Here is a 20222-nt window from a genome sequence, read left to right on the forward strand (position 1 = left end):
TCGACAATCAATAACTTTTAAATAAACTCGGGTGCTCTTCTTTTCTTAATTTACTTTTCTTTTTTTCCCCCTTTTTTACAGTAATGCACGAGAGCACAACGTGATGATTAGGCCCCAATTGTTTACTGCAAAAAAAATATATTGGGATAGGTGGGTTGGCAGTCCCCCCCCCCCCCCCCCCTCCCGGAATTACGCCCCTGTCACTCGGACCCGCCCCTTCTGATAAAAGCTTACACAATAATCAATAGAGGGCGCGCGATAATTCGCACGTGAACAATTAACTGCAGTCTAGTCAAGGGGAAGGTCCCTTCTTTGGTTTTTATCAAGGAGCAAAGTTAGTCAGCAATTTTATTCAAGATCGAGCGAAATGGCTGCGCCGGTTGCATCCCCCGTGCCCCTGCCCCTCATACAACCCCTGACAGACATGCTGGGGATGAAGGAAGACGAATTGTTAGATAAGTTGGCATATTGTTTCATGTTTCTTGGTGCAATAGTCAGTGTCATTTTGCAGTTTGTTGGCGCTCCGTACGGCAGATATGTCGATTCGCGATTCGGGTGTTTCGTACCGGGGAAACCTGCCTGGTTCATTCAGGAACTACCGAGCTTTCTGGTGCCAAGTGTGCTACTGATCGTGAGTGGAGGACAACGGGGCTTCATCAACAATTTCCTCATCAGTCTCATGATAATCCACTACTTCCAGAGGTAATTTGGCATAGGCCTATATAGAGAAAGGAAGGAAAGATTTCCATATACGAAGTTCACTCAACACCCTGTGTACAAACCCTATGAGATTGGACTGAAAAATTCTAAGTGTTTTCTAAGAAAATGCCTGTATTTTCTCACTGCTCAAATTGACTTTGATGACATGAAATTGCTATCTGGGGGCTTGTTGGTCAATACAGAGGAAAATGAGTGAACTTCGTATATGGAAATCTTTCCGAAAGGAAAACTGTGCACAAACTGACACTTCATAGTCCCACTAAGTAACTGGGTCGCTAGAAGTTTAGAACTCCTTTTTTGACATTTGGGATGTTAGTGTCGTACCCAAATGTCAAAAAAGGAGTTCTAGCGGCCCAGTTAGTGGGACTAGACACTTCATAATTAATTGCGAATTTCGATTTGAGCTGGCAGTGGTCAGGTGGACAGTGGTACTGTAGTATGGTATGTGTAGATATGGTTGGGAGGGGAGGAAATAAATCAGTTCAAATTTACTGGAAGTGGGAAGGTAGTAGTATTGACGTCAGTTGTGTCATGTTACAAATACAATGTATGTATGTTTGTAACTTATCAACATCTGAAAAACTGCCTGTATAAATCCAGTATTTTTTAAGCAATCATTCCTTTGAGCTTAATATTTTTGGACTACCAATACAGTACCATCTTTGTGACTTTAAAACAAATATTATTGTATTTGCTTTTATATGCAGCACTACGAATAAACATTCTCAGAAATGGAGTTTACTGTTCTTTTTTAACATTTATTTACTACAGAACATTTGTCTTCACTTTTCTGATCCGTGGTGGCAAGCCGACAACATTTCTCGCTTTTTTCCTAGCGTTTGTCTTCTGCATAACCAATGGTTATCTACAAGGCCGTTACCTGACACAGTACGCTGTCTACCAGCACAATTGGCTACGTGATCCTAGATTTATCATTGGTAAGATCACTATCAGGTGGTTGTGAAAAGACATCGAATGGCCAAATTTAAAAAAACATGTTAAGCATCCCCGCCCGCTTTGTTTTTGCAGGCCACCTCTTTTTTTGTGGAAAAAAACCCCCAAAATGATAAATTTCAAACAGTGACATCATTTTGGCCTCTTTGTCTGTTGCATCTAGCTCATATAAAGGCTGGTAATGGTATGTTATTTCCTGAGTCCAAGTGGCGGCCATTTTAAAAAAAGGGCTGATGGCCATCTTGAAAACTAGCCTGGCCGGTCGTTTTTGAAAAAAAAGGGCCTCCTTCTTTTTTTTCAAAAAAGCAGGATGCTAAACATGTTGTTTTTTATTTGGCTTAGTGGTCTACAATTGTCATTAGCCATAAAAGAGGTTTGAAAGTACTTACATTGTATCTTTTAAGATGGAAGTTCTGCTCTTGTCAGGCCAAGTAAAAAAATAAACAAGTTTCTTGTCCCCGCCCGCTTCCTTTTTTCTCAGCTGCCTCCTTTTTCTAATTTTCTTGTTTTTTTAAAGATAGTGGATATTTTGCCGGAGGTAATGACGGCAAACTAACATTCACTAAAGGTTTGCCGGCGGCAATCCATATCAACAGAGGGCGCTGTACTCTTTAAGATAGGACTGAATTATAAGATGTATTAATTCCCACCAAAAGTTGTGTAGCACGTTTGGTGTAGTGGTTAAGCAAAGGCTTTAGTGAGCGGGATGACTCGGGTTCGATCCTGATCCCCGCCACATTTTACAGTTTTTTTTCCCATCTCCAAATAAATAAGAATATTCTTCTTTTATTATTTTAACATGTCTCAAACATTTTATTGCAGAGTATTACATATTCTTTTTCAGATTTGTGGCTCTGGAGGATTTTTTTTAAAAGGGAAATAAAGTCGAAATTATAAAATGGTCTGAATCCCATCTTGTGATTACGAGGTTACAACGATAATATTGGCATGGAGCCAGACTAAAATTTGTCACCGGAAAATGTTTAAGTACAAAAAAACAGTAACTGCGCATGTTCAGTGCATATCCGGCAAACTAACGTTTACTAAAGGTTTGCCATCTCCGGCAAAATATCCACTGCCTTTTTTAAATCACACATTTGCAATATATTTTGTCTTTCATGTGCATCCAGCAAACTTGTAGCTATGTTACAAATTTAGAATCTGTTAGAAAGGGTAACAGCTCCTTTGGCCACAAAAGTATCTGCAAAGGGGTCGAGAAAATGGAAGAACCCATCTTGGAAAATCCGCCATCTTGGACAAAGAAAGGAACTACCTCCTCCCTGTTTTCAAAAAGCCTGGATGAAAAACTACTTTTTTTTACTTGGGCTTACATTCAAATATAGCCATTCAGTTTGGTGTGCAAATTATTATCCATAGTTTAATCGAAAGAAAAATTCATTAAGTGATTCAAGAACTTATATGCATGTGGCAATATAGTACTAGTGTATTCCTAATTGTCTTGTTAAGTCAGTGAGCACAAGTATGGTTAACGTGACTAGTCCTGCATTCTTTCATATCTCAAAATGGAGAGCTTTGTGTGAATTAATTTGGAATGGCTTATCTTTTGTACTTTGGACCAGCGTCCCTTGATAGGAGTTCCATAATTATCGTCACAAATCCTATATTTAGATATCCCGCAGATTCTATTCTTTGGAACAGTTGTCAGTACAGTTGTTTAATGCAAATATTGAAACAGTGGGACATGTGTGGAAGAGAATTTTCTCTACATTGAGCAAAAATATTTTGGTAGAGAATTCAGGGTAATTTTTCATTGTCTTTTTGTGGTGTCCTCTCATGATTGAAATATCTTTGAATACAAAGAGCTTGTATTTGTTTGTCTTTATCAAACTAGGTGTGATACTATTCTTTACTGGAATGGCCATCAACATCCAATCAGATTCCATTCTCAGGAACCTAAGGAAACCAGGAGAAACGGGCTACAAGATACCCAAAGGTCAGAGGTCAACCAATCAAATGTCACTTGAAATCTGCTTAAGGCCCATGCATTAGTGACACTATGATCAAAATACCTTTTGTAAGAGACCCGAATATATACATGTACACATTTTGATAGAAGCACTGACACATAATAATGGGTCTCAATTTTATTTAAACAAAACTGATTTACCTATATGATATGTAAATGAATATATATGGTCAGTGACAGAGCATTTAAGAGCTTAGTGAATAAACCTGAAAATGTGTTTTTCAGATCTTAAACATCCATCATCTAGTAATGGTCAAGGAGATTACAGACTAGGAGTTTGGGATCATTTCTCTGAATCATTAATTAGACATAATGGTAATTTGTTCTGTCATGGACATTACACTTCCTTTCATAAAGGTGGATTTGCCCAAATGCTTTATCTGACTTTTAATATTTGTGTTTGCACCTTACCCACATAACTTTATTGGTACTGCACTCTCAGTCCTTTCAGCTTTTATAAAGAAAAGGGGGAAAAGCAACCCCCCCCCCCAAAAAAAAAAATGGTTGTGTGGGTGGGACTTGAACCCTAGACCTCCCACCTGAGTTTAATGTCAGTGAAGAGTAAACCCAATATGGAAAACTATGTCAACCTGACGCTGAAGTTGCAGTAAAAAAAAACATGTCTCAGGTTTTTCTCTTGGAAGACTTTCTGTAAGTAAACCTTTTTGCTCAGTGTTTCTGCTATATCCTTGCTTTCGATAAGCTCTGACTCATATTTCTTGCTACTTTCCTCAGGTGGTATGTTTGAGTACATCTCAGGGGCTAATTTCTTCGGTGAGGTAGTCGAGTGGACGGGGTTTGCCCTGGCTTGCTGGTCATTGCCGAGTTTAGCATTCCTTGTCTTTACTGCAAGTAACATTGGACCCAGAGCTTATCGTCACCATTGGTATGTATACAAGAAGCTTCTCTACCTAGACCCTGTGGTCATCATTCGTGACAATTTTACATGTATGTGAAATTCACTACTAGTGAAAGTACATTGTGTTTACTTATTCAAGTCCATACAAAAATATTGTACCAGCAAAAATGTTATGTTATGCACAATGCCAGCGACTAGTTCCAAGTTCATTTTTGCTACACAAAAAAAAAATTATTGACTCTCCTAGTCTTCTGCACTTCACAACCCTTCAAGTTTTGCAAAACCACTTTTGCCCATAGAGTTAGCACTCACACTTCAATTTCTGTTGAGGTAGTCTTCTGTTTATGGATAACACTTCAAATCTCTGCACAGTTCTTTGGTGCAGGCAGATTCAGTCACACTTCACTGCTCTCCACAGTCCAGTTCTTTGGTGCACTGTGACATGGTTACTTTAACACTTAGGCCAAAAAAAAAAATATTCGGTCTCTGGTCAGACCAAAGTTCCGGAATTGACGCGGGGACGCGGCTTTTTTTTTTTTCTTCAAGCTTGGATTGTACAGACAAGGTGGGGTACTATTTTGAATTAGTTGTGTTAATAAGAGGGAGGCCATGGGAGAAGCATTCACCCCACTGCCTGAAGTGCCCCCCCCCCTCGAATTTATGGGAAACCAAAACAGGCTTTTTAATTATTTCAATGCTTTGAGTGACACCACCACCCCCCCCCCCTCCCAATCACCGAAAATGAAGCACCTTAGAAGCAACCTCGTCCCCAGTGCTTACTTTATTTCCAACCTCGTTTCCAATAGTAAGCCCTGGATAGCAAACTTTCTTCCTGTATCCTGATTCGATATCGCAATATGCTTATAATGGATTTATATCGTGTAGTTGGTGTATTTCCAACGTGCATAACGTGTTTTCACGATCATTGTAATTATAACGTCCACGCCTTCTCAATAATACTCCTTTTCTTTCCAGTTTGCTCATATTAATATAAAATGTAATACTGCATATTGGCGAGCCAGGTTGTAACATTTTAACTTAAAAAAAAATGTGTGTTTTCATAACTCACGGCGCTACGATTTGATGCTGTTTTTCCCCCAGGCACCGCATACAAAAACAAACGCTAATGTAACGCACATGCAGGCACCAGACTATTCCTCATTTGCATACGTGTTCAAAAATCTTGCACATATGCAAATGATCCAATGCCAGGGTGAGAGAGCAGGTAGTGGTGGGCGCGTACTGCTCGACATCCTGGGGACGAGGTTGCCTTAGAAGACTCCCGGAAAATAGACCCAATTTATTCCAGTGGGTGAAATCAATTTATCCCATATCTGCTATTTCAGGTATTACCAGCAGAAGTTTGACGACTACCCGAAGACCAGGAAAGCATTCATCCCATTCCTGCTTTGAAGCAAAGAACAGTGGCTGATAATGGATGATAACTCAGGTTCAAACCTCAAATTGAATATTAAATTAATATATAACACCTGTGTCTGCCAATTCCATTTGATATTTGATAATTTGAGTTGTTTTAATTGATACCAAAGTGTACAAATTGAAAGTTTGTAGTTTTTGTGATCTGAAGTGAATGCTGTGTGACGCTGACGTCAGCATGATTCGAGTGCAATTGCGTCATTTTTATTTTAGTTTAGTGTCAGTTATTTTAGTTACAAAATTTGGAAGAATATGCTGTTGTGAAGATCCTAGATTCCATGGTTATCATGAAGATTCTGGGAGATCTTATAAAATGGTTGAAAACTCTTCTGGAATGATTTTTTTTTTCAAAATGAGCATTAAACAAAACACAAAAATAGTCTATAAATTATGTTATCAGGTGTGTGAGTGACCACTGATAAAAATAGCTGAAAACAGCTGAAAATGGTGTACAAAGCTGAATGTTGGAGATCTCCTATACTTTTGTACACAGCAAGTGAGGGAAAAAGCTGGGGAAAAAAAGCTGAAATCCAAAACAAAAAAAGCTGAAATCAGCTTTAAAGCTGAGATTTGTCACCCCTGATTATGTTAACATTATTTGAAAACAGTTTTATGCAAAGATTTTAGGGTTTCAGCTGTACTCCGTTTCAAAAGGCTAAATCCAATCCGTTTTCTACAAAAACAAAATTTAATTGACCATTGTATTTGCTACTTGTTTGTCGTTGTCACCATACTTAATTGGCAAGATGTGCCACTATTATCCGAATCATACCATTGGATAGTTTTGTAGAATTAAAATTTGGAGAATATTTACTAATGACCAAACACTTTGTGGACAAGATAATTTTGCAAAGTGGCTTTTGTTGCAAAACACTATTACTCTAGTTACAGATGACACTGAATTTTATAGATGGCTTCATTTTAAATGTTGATTACTTTGTTTTGATAAGTAACAAAAAAAATTGCCAAAACTGCATTACTAAAATTAACAAGTGCAATGAATTGAGTGAAGTTGAGCCAAAAAGATTGAATAAATTTTACTAAGTTTTAATCTTGTTAAGGATTGATGGTTTTCTTTCTTGTGGAAAAAAATTACTGTACTTGCTTACTTTGCTTTATTGGTGGAGCCTGATGTTCCTGTCTCGAGATGCGATGGTGTTTCAAGTATCTCTTTCCTCGTGAATCCAGGTAATTCATCTGGGTGTAGCCCTGTGTCTTGCGAGAGTATGTCAATGAAGGTGATTGAAGGTCTTCCTCACCGCCTGTCTTTTGCTTGGGTTCCAAGAGAAGTAATTCAGATACGGGTTCTCTGCTTCTAAAAGTGTGACCGGCGAATATGAGCGGTCTTTCTCTAATCTTTGAAGTTTGGAACAATTTTCGAGGGCCTAGCTGTCAAGCAGGCGCTTAAGCAGGCATTTGTTTTGTTTCTATTTTCCTTTTTCACAGCCCTAGAGGTTTTTTTAGACCCATAACACCCTCCCCCAAAGGCAACAAATGAAACATATCATTTTGAAGCTTATTAGCTGTTTTTTTTAATTGAAATTTAGTTAATTTCTAAAAATTTTCAACAGTTTAGCTGTTACTTGTAACCGAAAAAAATTAATAAGTACAAAAAAATAAAATTTAATGTCTGAGCCGATTTCTATTACAGCAAAAATGTTGAACAATTTGTTTTAAATCATTGTAGTAACTAACATACATATTATCCGAATCAAAATCCAATCTATAATTATATATTTTCTTTTGCACAGTTATTTCAGGTGAATGTATTTTTTTTCTCTTGACATCTCAATGCATTAATATACAGTAGCTAATAAATAAAAATGTCCCCCCCACCAATAATGTGTTGCTGAGGGGATTCCCCATCAGAAAAAAAGAGAGTTCAAAAAAAGAATTGGGGGGAGAAGAAACAAGAACAACTCCAAAAGGCACTGAACAGTACAAACAGTTGTTACTCAATGCTGGTGTGGTGTGAAGTTAGGAATCGATGAAATGCGGACTCATTGCTTGTATTGCGTATGCCTAATTAAGATAATAAGGAGAGTGTCAGGTCACGAGTGAGGGTTAAAATCCATAATAGGTAAAAGAGACCAGATTTCATAGGAGTCTAAATTTCATAGGACACCAGTGCATACTCTGTGAGGAAGCAAATGCATATGCAAATTTGTGACATCAGGATAAGTTTTTGCACTGCAAATTTGCAAAGTCAAACACCTTCAAGTCGGGGAAATTTCTCGGTGAATGTTTTATGACATCAAAATAGCTTTGAATTCGAATTCGCATGAAAAATTTTCAACAGTTTAGCTGTTACTTGTAACCGAAAAAAATTAATAAGTACAAAAAAATAAAATTTAATGTCTGAGCCGATTTCTATTACAGCAAAAATGTTGAACAATTTGTTTTAAATCATTGTAGTAACTAACATACATATTATCCGAATCAAAATCCAATCTATAATTATATATTTTCTTTTGCACAGTTATTTCAGGTGAATGTATTTTTTTTCTCTTGACATCTCAATGCATTAATATACAGTAGCTAATAAATAAAAATGTCCCCCCCACCAATAATGTGTTGCTGAGGGGATTCCCCATCAGAAAAAAAGAGAGTTCAAAAAAAGAATTGGGGGGAGAAGAAACAAGAACAACTCCAAAAGGCACTGAACAGTACAAACAGTTGTTACTCAATGCTGGTGTGGTGTGAAGTTAGGAATCGATGAAATGCGGACTCATTGCTTGTATTGCGTATGCCTAATTAAGATAATAAGGAGAGTGTCAGGTCACGAGTGAGGGTTAAAATCCATAATAGGTAAAAGAGACCAGATTTCATAGGAGTCTAAATTTCATAGGACACCAGTGCATACTCTGTGAGGAAGCAAATGCATATGCAAATTTGTGACATCAGGATAAGTTTTTGCACTGCAAATTTGCAAAGTCAAACACCTTCAAGTCGGGGAAATTTCTCGGTGAATGTTTTATGACATCAAAATAGCTTTGAATTCGAATTCGCATGAAGTATGAAACGGCTTTAAGGCTGTTTTTTTTTGCAGTTTACAAGGTACTGATGCACTAAGTCCATACTACATCCTCTCGTCATAAGGAATACCAATAAAAATCTCGTTGGACACCCAGAAGTAACCCACCGCGTGCACCACTCCGCCATTCCTGTGAGTAGACCACCGATGGAGTGATAGGAGTAAGAGGCCGTGGGCATGGGATGGTTCGTAAGAGATGACCGTCCTTAAGACTCCAGAGTCGTGTGTATCTGTCCTCTCCCACTACACAAGAAGAAACAAATACTTATTATATAAATTGTGATTATTCTCTAAGAACGTACTGTCTATTTCTGTAAGGTTGTTGCTCTCAGTGAGACATTGCGAAAACCACCTTTTGGTTTAAGAAGTTCCCCTGCTTTTCCGGCAGAAGCAGAAGCAGAAGAAGCCTGTGTTCTTTTGTCCTCTAACCAGCCTTGTTAGGGACAGCGTCTTTTAGAAAGTGATTGTTTGAAACAATTTTGAATTAATGAATTAAAAGTGCTGCAGAAAGTGGACGATGGTGTCAGTGACCAATATACTGTATTGAACTCGGAGACTCAGTATTGAGAAAATTTATGAAACCAGATTCAAATTAGGTGATGTCAACTTTCCGACTAGTGACATGGTCCTACTGTTAAAGAGTAAGACCACTGAAAATGTTTGCTATCGTAAGAGACCACACTTTCTGTCGTCTCCAAATGCCCCGGTGGAAACCAAAAGGCTTTATTTGTTCCCATTTTAAGCTTTTTGTAATTGGATTTTATCATTTTCGGAAGATGTTTGCCCCACATGGAATATGATTCTATAACTTTGGCAAAGTAATATCAGCTATTTCTAAGAGATGTGGCAGAGTTTGGTAGTAATGAGTGTGAAGTTGGGATGTATAGGAAATTTCTTTTTTGGAGAAAATAAGAAAATTTTCACTTGAATAAATGATGAAATTACTCCAATTATCTTGTGGTGATAACAATACCTATTGTTATTCTCATATATTGGGTATTTCTTTTAAGTGACCAACAACCTACGAGATGAAATACATGTAATCTGTTTCAACCAACCTCCATATAAGATGTTTTCAGTTGAATCAATGCAGATAGGCAGATAAGAATGGGTGTTATGATGTGCCTTGTACTCCTGCACGCACAAGCATTGGCGAAGGTCCCACAGTCGGATCTACATCAAAACAAAAATCATACATTTTTGGATAACACAACCGTTCATCGACTGATCCCAATACATTTTATTCTCCACATTTTGGTGTCTACTACCAGTAGGTCATGTACAGGTCACTAGGGGTCAGGGGTCATACCTGTCCACTCATATCGCTAGCCACCAGGTAGTTCTCATCTTTCAGGAGTCTGATGGAACACACAGCCACTTTATGTCGCAGCCTCCGTGTGATGTCTGACCTTGTCCCGGTCAAAGTTCGAAGGTCGCAACCCAATATCTCCCCACGGCGTGTTCCATTATATAGCAAGGGATTCTGGGATTGGTAAACAAATAAACCCACATAATGAGCTATTTATTTAAAGATTAAATTAATGCAACCAAAAACTTTAAAATGTAAGTGCCTCAAAATGCAGTTCAGTGCATACATCAGAAGTGCAAAATTTGCACTAGCAAATCGTGACTTCATGAGGCATTTCAGTTCTAACATCTGAGAATGAAATTTCATCATATTGCTTTTAAATTCTCAGCTGTCCAACAATTCAACATAACATTTTCCACTTTAATGTCGGTTTACTGCGTTGTCATGGTATGGCACAACAAATTCTAATTTATTCAGGGTAATAGATAAGACCTCTTGCTCTTGTTTGATAACATTTTCCAAAGAAAAGCTCCCTCCTACATCTTGTCTCGGATGATCACTGACTTGTGTGGTCTTTAAGAATACTAGAACTCATAAATGAAATGATCTACAAATGAGCTTACCGTTGTGGCAAAGACCTGAGCTAAGACATCACTGTGGTTGCTGAAGACCTTCCATTTCTCTGCAGCGACTGTGTTCACTACTAAGGCTTTGTTATTAGAACCTAGACCAACACAAAGATTCATGAATCAATATGTAAGGAGGCAAATTCCCCGACCAGGCAATGAACCGATTTCAGACTCAATTGTTTTGATAAGCTAGTTCAGTATTTCAACTGCGCATGCGCATAATGATATGGGCCACGGGTTATTCGGGATAATCATACGCTCATCGACGGCGCATGAACGCGCAAGGAGACGGTTGCAAGACGCTTGCGCGTTATAATTATGAGCACAATGGGCATTTGCGTATTATCGCGTAACATCGCGTCAGCGATCTTATCCCAAATGACCTTTGACCTGGACTACTTCATCAAGATATCAAACTGGATTATAGAAGATAAAAGGCGTTCCTACCACTTGCATGTCAATATATAAAGTGCTAGCATATACAACTGAATAATAATATTTAAAAAAAAACATCAAATTCTTATTAGAGGAACACTTTTGTTGGAAATTTATTTCCTCACAAAACAATTGGAAAGATTATAGAAATGTAGAATATAAACATTCAAACAACAAAACCTTAAAAAGTGGTGTCTGTGTAATTATTGCATGAATGAGTGTCGATATACAAAACTGTAGACCTCAAAAATTTAGCCGTTGGAGTGCCATCCTTCATTCTAGTCACAAAAATGTTGGAACTAGCATGGGACTTGTTATCACACAGTGAATTGTCGGCAGTCTTATGTTCACAGTTTTGCTCAAACTTTGATGGCTTTATTACTGCTGGAAAGGCAACAAATCAATCCAGACATTTTCAGAAATTGTCTTTACCTATACTGAGATATCCTGGTGTTAGAGGATTGTTGCTCCATGCACAAGTCCAAGCCAGCTCATGGTTACTCTCATAGCTGTATGTGATTTGATTGCGGCCATCTACAGAAATAATACATTTAGAATTGACAAAGTCACACATGAAAGGGGTTATGGGCTCCGTGCACAAGTACCCCCTCAACGGTAAGAAAGGGAGAGTTGGGGGAGACCACTGGGAGAAACATTCGAATGCATTGCCAACGATGCCCGGCGCTCACGCGGGCTTTGTGCACTAGTAACCTTTAACAAAACTGTTTTTTTTTATTTGCCATTTTTTTAACTCTCACAAATTTTACAAAAGACATTTGTGTTTCTACCTTCTTCATCCGGACACTTCATCAGCTGTACAGTATTCATCGGACCCCCGCTGATGGAGTAGCTGATTGGACAAACAAGTTAAGAAACTTTACAGTTTTAATATCCAACATTGGGTCACTATGGAAATAGTGACTCCGTTAAAAAAAGGACTGAAAGTATGTTACAGCAAAGAGAAACCATCGTTTTCCATTTGTAGCAAATGTTATCAGAGTAGTGCTTACCAAGATGTCTGCAGTTGTTATTTAAAGGTACAGTCCATCATTTGTAATTTGTGCATTATGTTCGTTTGAAGGAACAAAACTTCTCAAAACCTAAAGAAGGTTGCTTATATCAACTAACCTGAAGTTTCAGCTCAGTGAATGCTGCATATTCCGAGAAAACAATATTCTAGGATCTCGATTTCCAATCAAAAGTTGCCGAGTTATGTTCTGAAGTGTTTTCATTCAGCAATTGCAGCTATGTGATGTCTCGCGCTGAACCGACAAAATATAGCAACCGCGCAAGCATGCGTCGTGTCAAAACTTGTGCGCAGTTTGCCGAGTTAAAAAAACCAACTACTAATGCGTCTTTAGACAAATCGTTGGAAATGGCCTTCTAATGCATTGTTTTCTTCAAAATGACAGCTTGCCAGAACGAATAATTTCACAGGGAGTTTAGTCCCATTACTTTCTTTAAGCCAAGTATGCTTTTCAACAATAATTTCGTCAGTTACTTTTTGGATAGCTGCAAATGATGGACTGAAGCTTTAATTGACTCAAGACATAAAAGCAAAACAATTGCAAAATGGTTCCATTATTACAAGTGCTAAAAAAACAACTTGGATGCTGATATTGTCAAATTTGTGCACTGAATTATAAAAAATGCACATTAGACCCTTTGCACGTTGCGCCATGACAGTGGGCAGGTCTTTGTTCCTGTGTGATACACTTGATTAGGCACATTGTGCTTTCATTGTAACTGACTTTAAATAGCAAAACCTGCCCACTGTCATGGCGCACTGTGCAAAGGGGCTATAAAAAGACTTTTGTGGTATAGGCCTTATGCGTGGCAGCCATCTTAGAGGGCAATGCCTTTGTTTCGCAGGGATATGCATGCATGAACCTTTTATGCGTTCATTGTTACTGAATTAAAATAACAAAAGATGCCCTCTAAGATGGCGCTATGCTTAAGGTCTATGCAGCTTGTCCAGTTGTTCGTTGACAACCTTTCTATTTCAAAGGATACATAACTTGAAGGTCGTCCGTGCCATCTGTGGAAATCCACGATGCACTGGTGATCTAAAACATACATAACAAAAATACAACGCTAATGTTAAACGTGAAGATTGTGATTTTTGTGCTCTTGTGATTTTTAAGCTCTAACCCTCATGATTTATCAGTTAGGTTGTGGCATATCCGCTCCATTCACAAGTACCCCCTCACCGGCAAAGAATGTACAGTTGGGGGTGACCGAACGATGCCATCTTGCCTGACTGCAATATTTTGCCGCGAAGCGCGGCTACTGCCATATTGGCCTGCACGCGTTGTACCGAAGAAAAAAACTGACCATTCCCGACTTGTAATTAAGTCTATTTCAATGTTCACACTAAACCCGCAACCTCATCACCATATGCTCGAAGGGTCACTCAGTCTCCCCAATTATCTACCGTTGAAACGAGGTGGACTATCCAGACGAGGAGTTTGGCTAGCGATGACAACGGAACAGCCCAGACATGACAGACATGACAGATGATCTCGAAGAGGCCGCTGGGTATTTTTTCCCCTTTTTCTTGGATTATTATTTTTTTTATTACTTTAATTGAAAACTGAATTTCGACTTTCAGTTATTTCCTTTGACCAATCCACCCACAATTTCGAAAAAAAAAATTTGAAATTTGTTAACATTAACTATTCTGAATGGCGCCTGACATATTAAGCTCTCTTTTGTTCACAGGTCCAGTCTAGTGTAGCAGTGATATGCCATATGAGAAATACACCTCGTTGTGGCTGTATGATGTCCTTGAAGAACACAGCTCCGATGATTCTAGGGCATACTTATGCACGGAATCCACGGTGCAACTATTTTTACATTATCTCTCTCCTTTTTGATTTCTTTCGCTTGTGTGTAACATCATAGAGATGAGCATTTTCTTGATTTTACCTTTGTATTTCTTGTCCCGATGATGTTGAGAACTTTCCAGTTAGATAAAGTCATCGATCTTGGGTTAGAACCATCACATGTAATGGTACCTTGCCACATTCTGTCCACACACAAAAAATAGATTACGGAAAAATATTTTCTTAAACAGCATTGCCAAAATAACGAATAAGCAAAAAAAACAAAATAAAACAAAATAAATAGAACTATTACATAATAATAAACAATACAGTGGCGCTACATCAATGGCCAAAAAAGAACACAAACACAATCTTAAATTGTAAAGAGTTACTGACCTACTGAGGGAATCATGTGACAAGACCATCAAGATTCTGCGCAGCTTACGATCCACCTGAATATTCAAAGACAAGTATTTAGCAGACAGGAGTCAATTAAGACAGGAATCCACTAATATTAAATCAATTATGTGGTGCAGCAGTTTTAATCAGCGACCAGGCCCCTACCTGGTTTTAAACCAGACATTTAAAACTGCTCCACCACACTTTTATTCTCATTCATAAATGCCTTTTTGGTAAAAAAACAACAACTTGAAAACAAAAGGTCGGACAATTAATAAAATTCGTTTAACAAATTTACTCCATGTTTAGGCCACTTGTATGGTATACGTGAACGTTTTTTTACGCAACATCTCATTCTGCTTATATGGAAATCATAGCAGTAGTTTTCAACTGTACCCCATTGTAGTAGGCATGAACGGCACGTACTGTGCACATGTGGCATGGAGTGCAGCGTCTTGCAACCGGTTTTAAACATCGCTGGCTGATGTTTAAACAGCAGTTTAAGAACACCCATGTGGGAGGCTCTCAACCAATAGGAATGGTTGAACTGTTTCAGGTTTATATGAATAAAAGCGGGGGATAGGTGGCGAAGCCGCCAACCCTGCATAGCAGGCAAGGCGAAGCCTTGTTGGAATAAAGTCTTAAGTCTTTCGTGGCTGACTAAAGTAAAGTCTGTCAAAGCCAATATGGCCCATCTGGCCCGCATTCATCTCTCGTTTCCTTGGCATGAAACGACTGAGAATATTTCTATTCCCCCTGGACAGGATGCTAGTCCATCGCAGGTTACTCCCCAGCTAATGCCGGTACCCATTTTATACTCCTGGGTGGAGAGAGGCAAGTGGAGGTGATGTGGCTTGCCCAAGGACACAACATATGACCAGCAGCTGGATTTGAACCCCTGACCCTCTGATCATGAGTCATGAACCCTACCCACTAGGCCACACTGCCACATAATAACAACTAAATTAACTTGCCTGTAGGAAGCTTATATCTCCTGACTCTCCATCAAAGTACTGATCAGGAAAGTTGCCCAGCTTTCTTGGCCTGAGATTAAGACTACTGATTGCTTGCTCCTGAGCATATCTGTAAGATGAAGGGATGGGCAGTAAAGTCAACTTTATGTCCTAAAACAACTACATGTGAGGAAACTTATGTAGATCTGTGGATAATTCCTCGTGAAGATATTCATTAGTTTCATAGGGAGGCATAAAATTCGACAACTTATTGGCACATTCTAAAAAGAACTAGAGATTCGCATTTGTTTAGTAACAAATGCATTTTGTTGAGTAACAAACGCAAGGTGACCGGGCAGGCAACTAATAAAAAATGTTCAACAAGATCACAATGTATGAAACTGATTGTTCATATGACCAGCAGCTGGATTTGAACCCCTGACCATCTGATCATGAGTCACGAACTCTAACCACTGAAAGAAAATGATCAGTCTTTGAAAAAAAATTTGCTTGTAATTTGATACCCGATAACGTCATCATGATGTCAGAGTAGCATGTACACTTTGTTCAAAGTTTCACATTTATACCATGTTCCATTTAGAAGAAAGTAATGGAGAATTGTTGTCCAGAAAAAAAAAAAGAAAGACAAGCTCGAGCAATTTCAAGACCATCACCCAAAAAATTGCCCTGGTCATATCAAAAACTTCTTATCATGCCAGTTTTACATACCTTGTGAATTGTCTTGAAGTTAGTTGACCAGTTTGGAGACTTCTTTGGAGAGGACAGAGTGACAAGTTCTGTTTACACTGTCCAACCTGAAGTTAAAAAAGACAAGAAAAAAAGATAGAAGTCTGCTATGTTTGTAAAACAGTCATGTTGACAAAGTCATGGTAAATATGATGCAGAAATTAATTCCACAAGATTGGTACCATAAGTCGTTGTTGCAGCCTAACAGACACCCTTTGTGCTCCTTGGAAAAAGGAGATATATAAAGCATACAGCGTTTTAAAATTTGTTTTTAATATATGTTTTAAAAAGGAGAAAGTGCTGTTAAAGCTTTAAATTTTGAGAGAGGTGTCTACTATTCATAAGATGGAATTTGCGTTAGGGTGACACAATTCAATATTAGGTTTTGCCCTACACCGACGTTACGCGACATATAAACCCTGTATACTCGGTGGGTCCCCCCCCCCCCCCCCCCCCCCGAGTAAAAGTGAAAAGAAAAAAAAAATCACTCCAGTGGGACTTGAACCCACGACGTCCTGCTTTTTAGTGCAGACGTCTTGCCACTCGACCACCGAGCTTGTCGGGATTGGCTGGCTGGTTCTAGTGTTTCCAAATCTTGCTCCGTATAGTCACTACATACCTTTGGTTTAGAGTTTGTGAGATTGTTCTCAAGCATCTCTAGTCTCTTCGTCTCAGCATGTTTCTTGTCCAGACTCTCCCTGGTCAGTGGGTTGAAGTTGTTGTGGCCAGGAACCAGGCGGAAGTATCGCTTCTTGTCTGGGTCGTAATAAAAACCTGGAATCTGTGCACTGAAGTCAAGGTTTATGTTAACAACAATAATATAGAAATGGTCAAGTTTTGGTTTATAGGGTGTATTTTATGGGGTTCAGCTTTACTGCGCTGAGAGGACAGTTTGGAGAATTTTGTTGGATGGAGCGTGGTTAAAGTTGAACTGATATTAGGGGGGGGGGCAAGGTGGTCTGCAGATGTCCAATCTGGAAATGAACAAACAAGCAGAGTCGTACTCAGTTCTAACAGATCATGTTCACTTTTGTCTTGGTACCAAACACTGCCTAGTCTAGTCATATACTCCCGTGTTTGAGTTTACCCAATAGTTATCTGCATGATCGAATGGAAGTTGAGGTCAACAAATTTAATGTCATAATGGTCATCAATTCGCAATATTTTCAATATGTTGTAAATAGTACAGTCTTCTTTTCTATTGAAATACCGATTTATTACCCTTGATTGGATGGGCCCAGGAAACCTGAAATATTGCATTCTCCTCTAAAGTCCACAATGTATCAGAAAAAAAGGATATCTTTTACAGTTTTGCCGTTTGAAGATGATGATGTTCCTGAGTTTGATGCACTCAGTTCCGTCTCCGAACCACAACTACTAACGCCGGCATTGTTTCTGCTTCCTTCCTTAAACTGAGGAGTTAAACACGCACCCACTGTCCTGTAGGCTGGACTTGTTGATTTCTTATCACTACAAATCCTTTGTTGACTACACACTAATGAGTTTCTGTTTAAACTAGGGTTGGTTGTCCTACTGCAACGATTGAGTCTTGCTGGCAAAGTTTCATTAGAACAGGAAGGTCCAGGGTTTATGGAATTTGGAATCCTGTTTGATCTGCTGCAGCCTTGTTCAGCATGATAACCCTCTGTTTGAACTCCATCTTGGTTTGGGCTGGCTTGGTTGTCATAGCGATGTCGGTACTTCTTGGACTGTTTCCGCTTTTTCCCGTTCCAACGCCAGCCTCTTTGATTTCTATGTGGAGTTTCGGACATTCTAGCTAGAATGATCTATCGCGATCCATCTTGATATGCTGAAAGAAAGAAGATAAACCTCAATACTCAACAGTTTCTAAGAGAGAGTTGGTGTCATTTTCAACATATTCACACACAAAATTGTTAAAGGCTAGACCAATTAACTTTGGACCCAATCACTTTTTTGTAAACATTTGGACATGGTCGGGCTATGTCCACTTTTATGTAGGTGTGGGCATGTGGAAGAAAGGGTAATCTTATATTGCCTCATCTAGTTCCCAACCCATTTAATTAAAACGCTAAACTGTACAAAATGCCGTAATGTCTATGGTTCTTGAGTTTGGAGTATTTGTTACATGGTAACTCATCGCAACAGGTGAAAACTGGCACCATACAGGTTGGGACACAGTGTGCGACAAGGTCAAAATTTGAAAATGCGTGAAAATGATATCTTTTACAGTTTCCTGAATTGGGACATTATGAATTTTCATAAACTCATCAAATTTGGGTCAATTCTTGCAGGGAAACTTGTCAGTCATCAGCACAAAATGGATCTTAACAAATGGATGCAACATGGACACCAAATTCAATAAAAGATTTTTTGTTTAATCCGTACCTGGTGAATATTTCCGTTGGTTTAAACTGAACTTAAATATAAAACACTACCTCAAAGTAATAATGGAGAATTTCAGTTATTTTTAATTTTCTACAAAAAACATTAAAATTTTGTCAGTTCTTCCAGACAAACCAACCCAACCTCCTTGGCTGGGGTAATAATTTCAATTCAATTGGATGCAAAGACTTGCATTTTCATTTGTTCTTCCTAAAATTTCTTTTTTTTCTTCTTTTATTTGTCTGCAAAAGACAAGTGACAGTTCTCTTTCTTCTTTTGCTTTATCTCTTCTTTGTGCATGATTAAAGCTCTTGTTTGGTTCCCTGACCCCTTTGGCCTCTTGACTATTATTAGGGTGGCCGGGAAACATATCAGCGACGCCATGCTTGCTCAAAACCGTCTGCATTCTTTGACAAATTACCACAATTTTTGGTACCGAATTTAACGATTTTGTGCTTTTGCAGTCATACATGTACTATAGCTGGGTTGATTTTCTGCTGACAAAATAATTTTGATCTTTAATTAATTTTCGGCTCCCCTAACAACGGGACGCTCCGCTCACAGGCCGTACGTGGCTCTGTGACTGATATACGGAGGTAGTCCAGTATTTCAGTCACATTTATGGGACTAGACCGCAGCGCACCTCTGCGAACCCCTACGAACCGCTAACGAATACAACTTATGCCAAACGTGTCACAAACGAATGACAACTTACACAAACGTACACCCAAATTTCTATTCGCAACAGTGTGACAGAGCCTTAATTATAATATTCGCAGTGGCTATTGTTACGGCAGCCGTAATGCATTTCCCATTTTCTATCGTTACGGTAGACTGCAACCTGGCAACTTTTATAAAAAAACATGACAAGAAAATATAAAATTAGAAGGAAAAAAGTGAATTTGAACTTTATGAAATTCGGACTTTATTTCCCTTTTAAAAAAAATCCTCCAAAGCCTCAGGTTAGAAAAGGAAAAAAATTCGAGTGCAAAACTGAGATCCGAACCCGCAACCTCGCGGTGCAAAATCCTACCCTCTATCGGCTGAGCTGGCGCACTGCTCGATAAAACGTGTGGAAACAAATAATTATATACCTGCGTGCGTACCAAAAAAATATCGTAGAGGGCGCTAAACAACGAGTGCCGTAACGATAGCCACTTCGTATAATATTATTAACATTAACAAAAACAATTAGGCTAAACAATTGTAAAAATAGCTCACACAACTCACAAAACAAGTCACAGAAGCATAATTCCAAGATCAGTATCGCAAGACATTCTATTTTCTCCAATAAAAGCATAGGCCCTATATGAAAAAAAACCCAAACAATTACATTTTCATGATTGATTTTCCATAATTTCTTAGTAATCTTAGTTCTTACTAGCTTGAGTGACTCCAGCTGACATGCTCATATTCATTCACATGTAGCATGTGAATGAATATGAGCATGTCAGCTGGAGTCACTCAAGCTAAGTTCTTACCATAAAATAGTGCGAAACCGCATGTCTGACGGTGTAACTTCTCTACCTTTAAATTACAGGGCGCCCTCTCTTGTCCAAAGGTGATACCG

The 20222-nt window shown here is 38.7% G+C and overlaps 2 protein-coding genes across 2 annotated transcripts; one reads left to right on the plus strand and one right to left on the minus strand.

Annotated features, from left to right (window-relative positions):
* The first annotated feature begins 258 nt into the window (after positions 1-258).
* LOC119746124 (3-oxo-5-alpha-steroid 4-dehydrogenase 1-like) lies at positions 259-7021 on the plus strand. The gene is made up of 5 exons (XM_038222920.1): positions 259-702; positions 1492-1658; positions 3527-3628; positions 4397-4547; positions 5867-7021. Exons 1-5 carry the CDS (start codon positions 368-370, stop codon positions 5931-5933), a joined length of 822 nt encoding a protein of 273 aa, XP_038078848.1. The 5' UTR covers positions 259-367; the 3' UTR covers positions 5934-7021.
* Positions 7022-8257: 1236 nt separating this feature from the next.
* LOC119746123 (DDB1- and CUL4-associated factor 4-like) lies at positions 8258-20219 on the minus strand. The gene is made up of 14 exons (XM_038222918.1): positions 20134-20219; positions 17589-18098; positions 16908-17071; positions 16271-16356; positions 15563-15671; positions 14586-14641; positions 14293-14392; positions 13378-13430; positions 12153-12214; positions 11797-11898; positions 10924-11024; positions 10301-10474; positions 10050-10164; positions 8258-9234 (listed from the first exon to the last, which is right to left on the minus strand). Exons 2-14 carry the CDS (start codon positions 18058-18060, stop codon positions 9050-9052), a joined length of 1779 nt encoding a protein of 592 aa, XP_038078846.1. The 5' UTR covers positions 18061-18098; positions 20134-20219; the 3' UTR covers positions 8258-9049.
* Between the last annotated feature and the right edge of the window lie 3 nt (positions 20220-20222).

The sequence above is a fragment of the Patiria miniata genome, unplaced genomic scaffold (assembly GCF_015706575.1).
Source record: "Patiria miniata isolate m_02_andy unplaced genomic scaffold, ASM1570657v1 HiC_scaffold_7, whole genome shotgun sequence".
Lineage (NCBI taxonomy): Eukaryota > Metazoa > Echinodermata > Asteroidea > Valvatida > Asterinidae > Patiria > Patiria miniata.

Excerpts from the sequence above, each read along its gene's own strand:
- LOC119746124 (XM_038222920.1), top strand. The coding sequence starts at position 368 with ATGGCTGCGCCGGTTGCATCCCCCGTGCCCCTGCCCCTCATACAACCC. Across the intron at positions 1,659-3,526 it reads TGATCCTAGATTTATCATTG|GTGTGATACTATTCTTTACT; the intron begins GTAAGATCACTA and ends TTATCAAACTAG. Across the intron at positions 4,548-5,866 it reads AGAGCTTATCGTCACCATTG|GTATTACCAGCAGAAGTTTG; the intron begins GTATGTATACAA and ends CTGCTATTTCAG.
- LOC119746123 (XM_038222918.1), bottom strand. The coding sequence starts at position 18,060 with ATGTCCGAAACTCCACATAGAAATCAAAGAGGCTGGCGTTGGAACGGG. Across the intron at positions 16,357-16,907 it reads TCACAAACTCTAAACCAAAG|GTTGGACAGTGTAAACAGAA; the intron begins GTATGTAGTGAC and ends TTTTAACTTCAG. Across the intron at positions 15,672-16,270 it reads ACTTCAAGACAATTCACAAG|ATATGCTCAGGAGCAAGCAA; the intron begins GTATGTAAAACT and ends TTCATCTTACAG.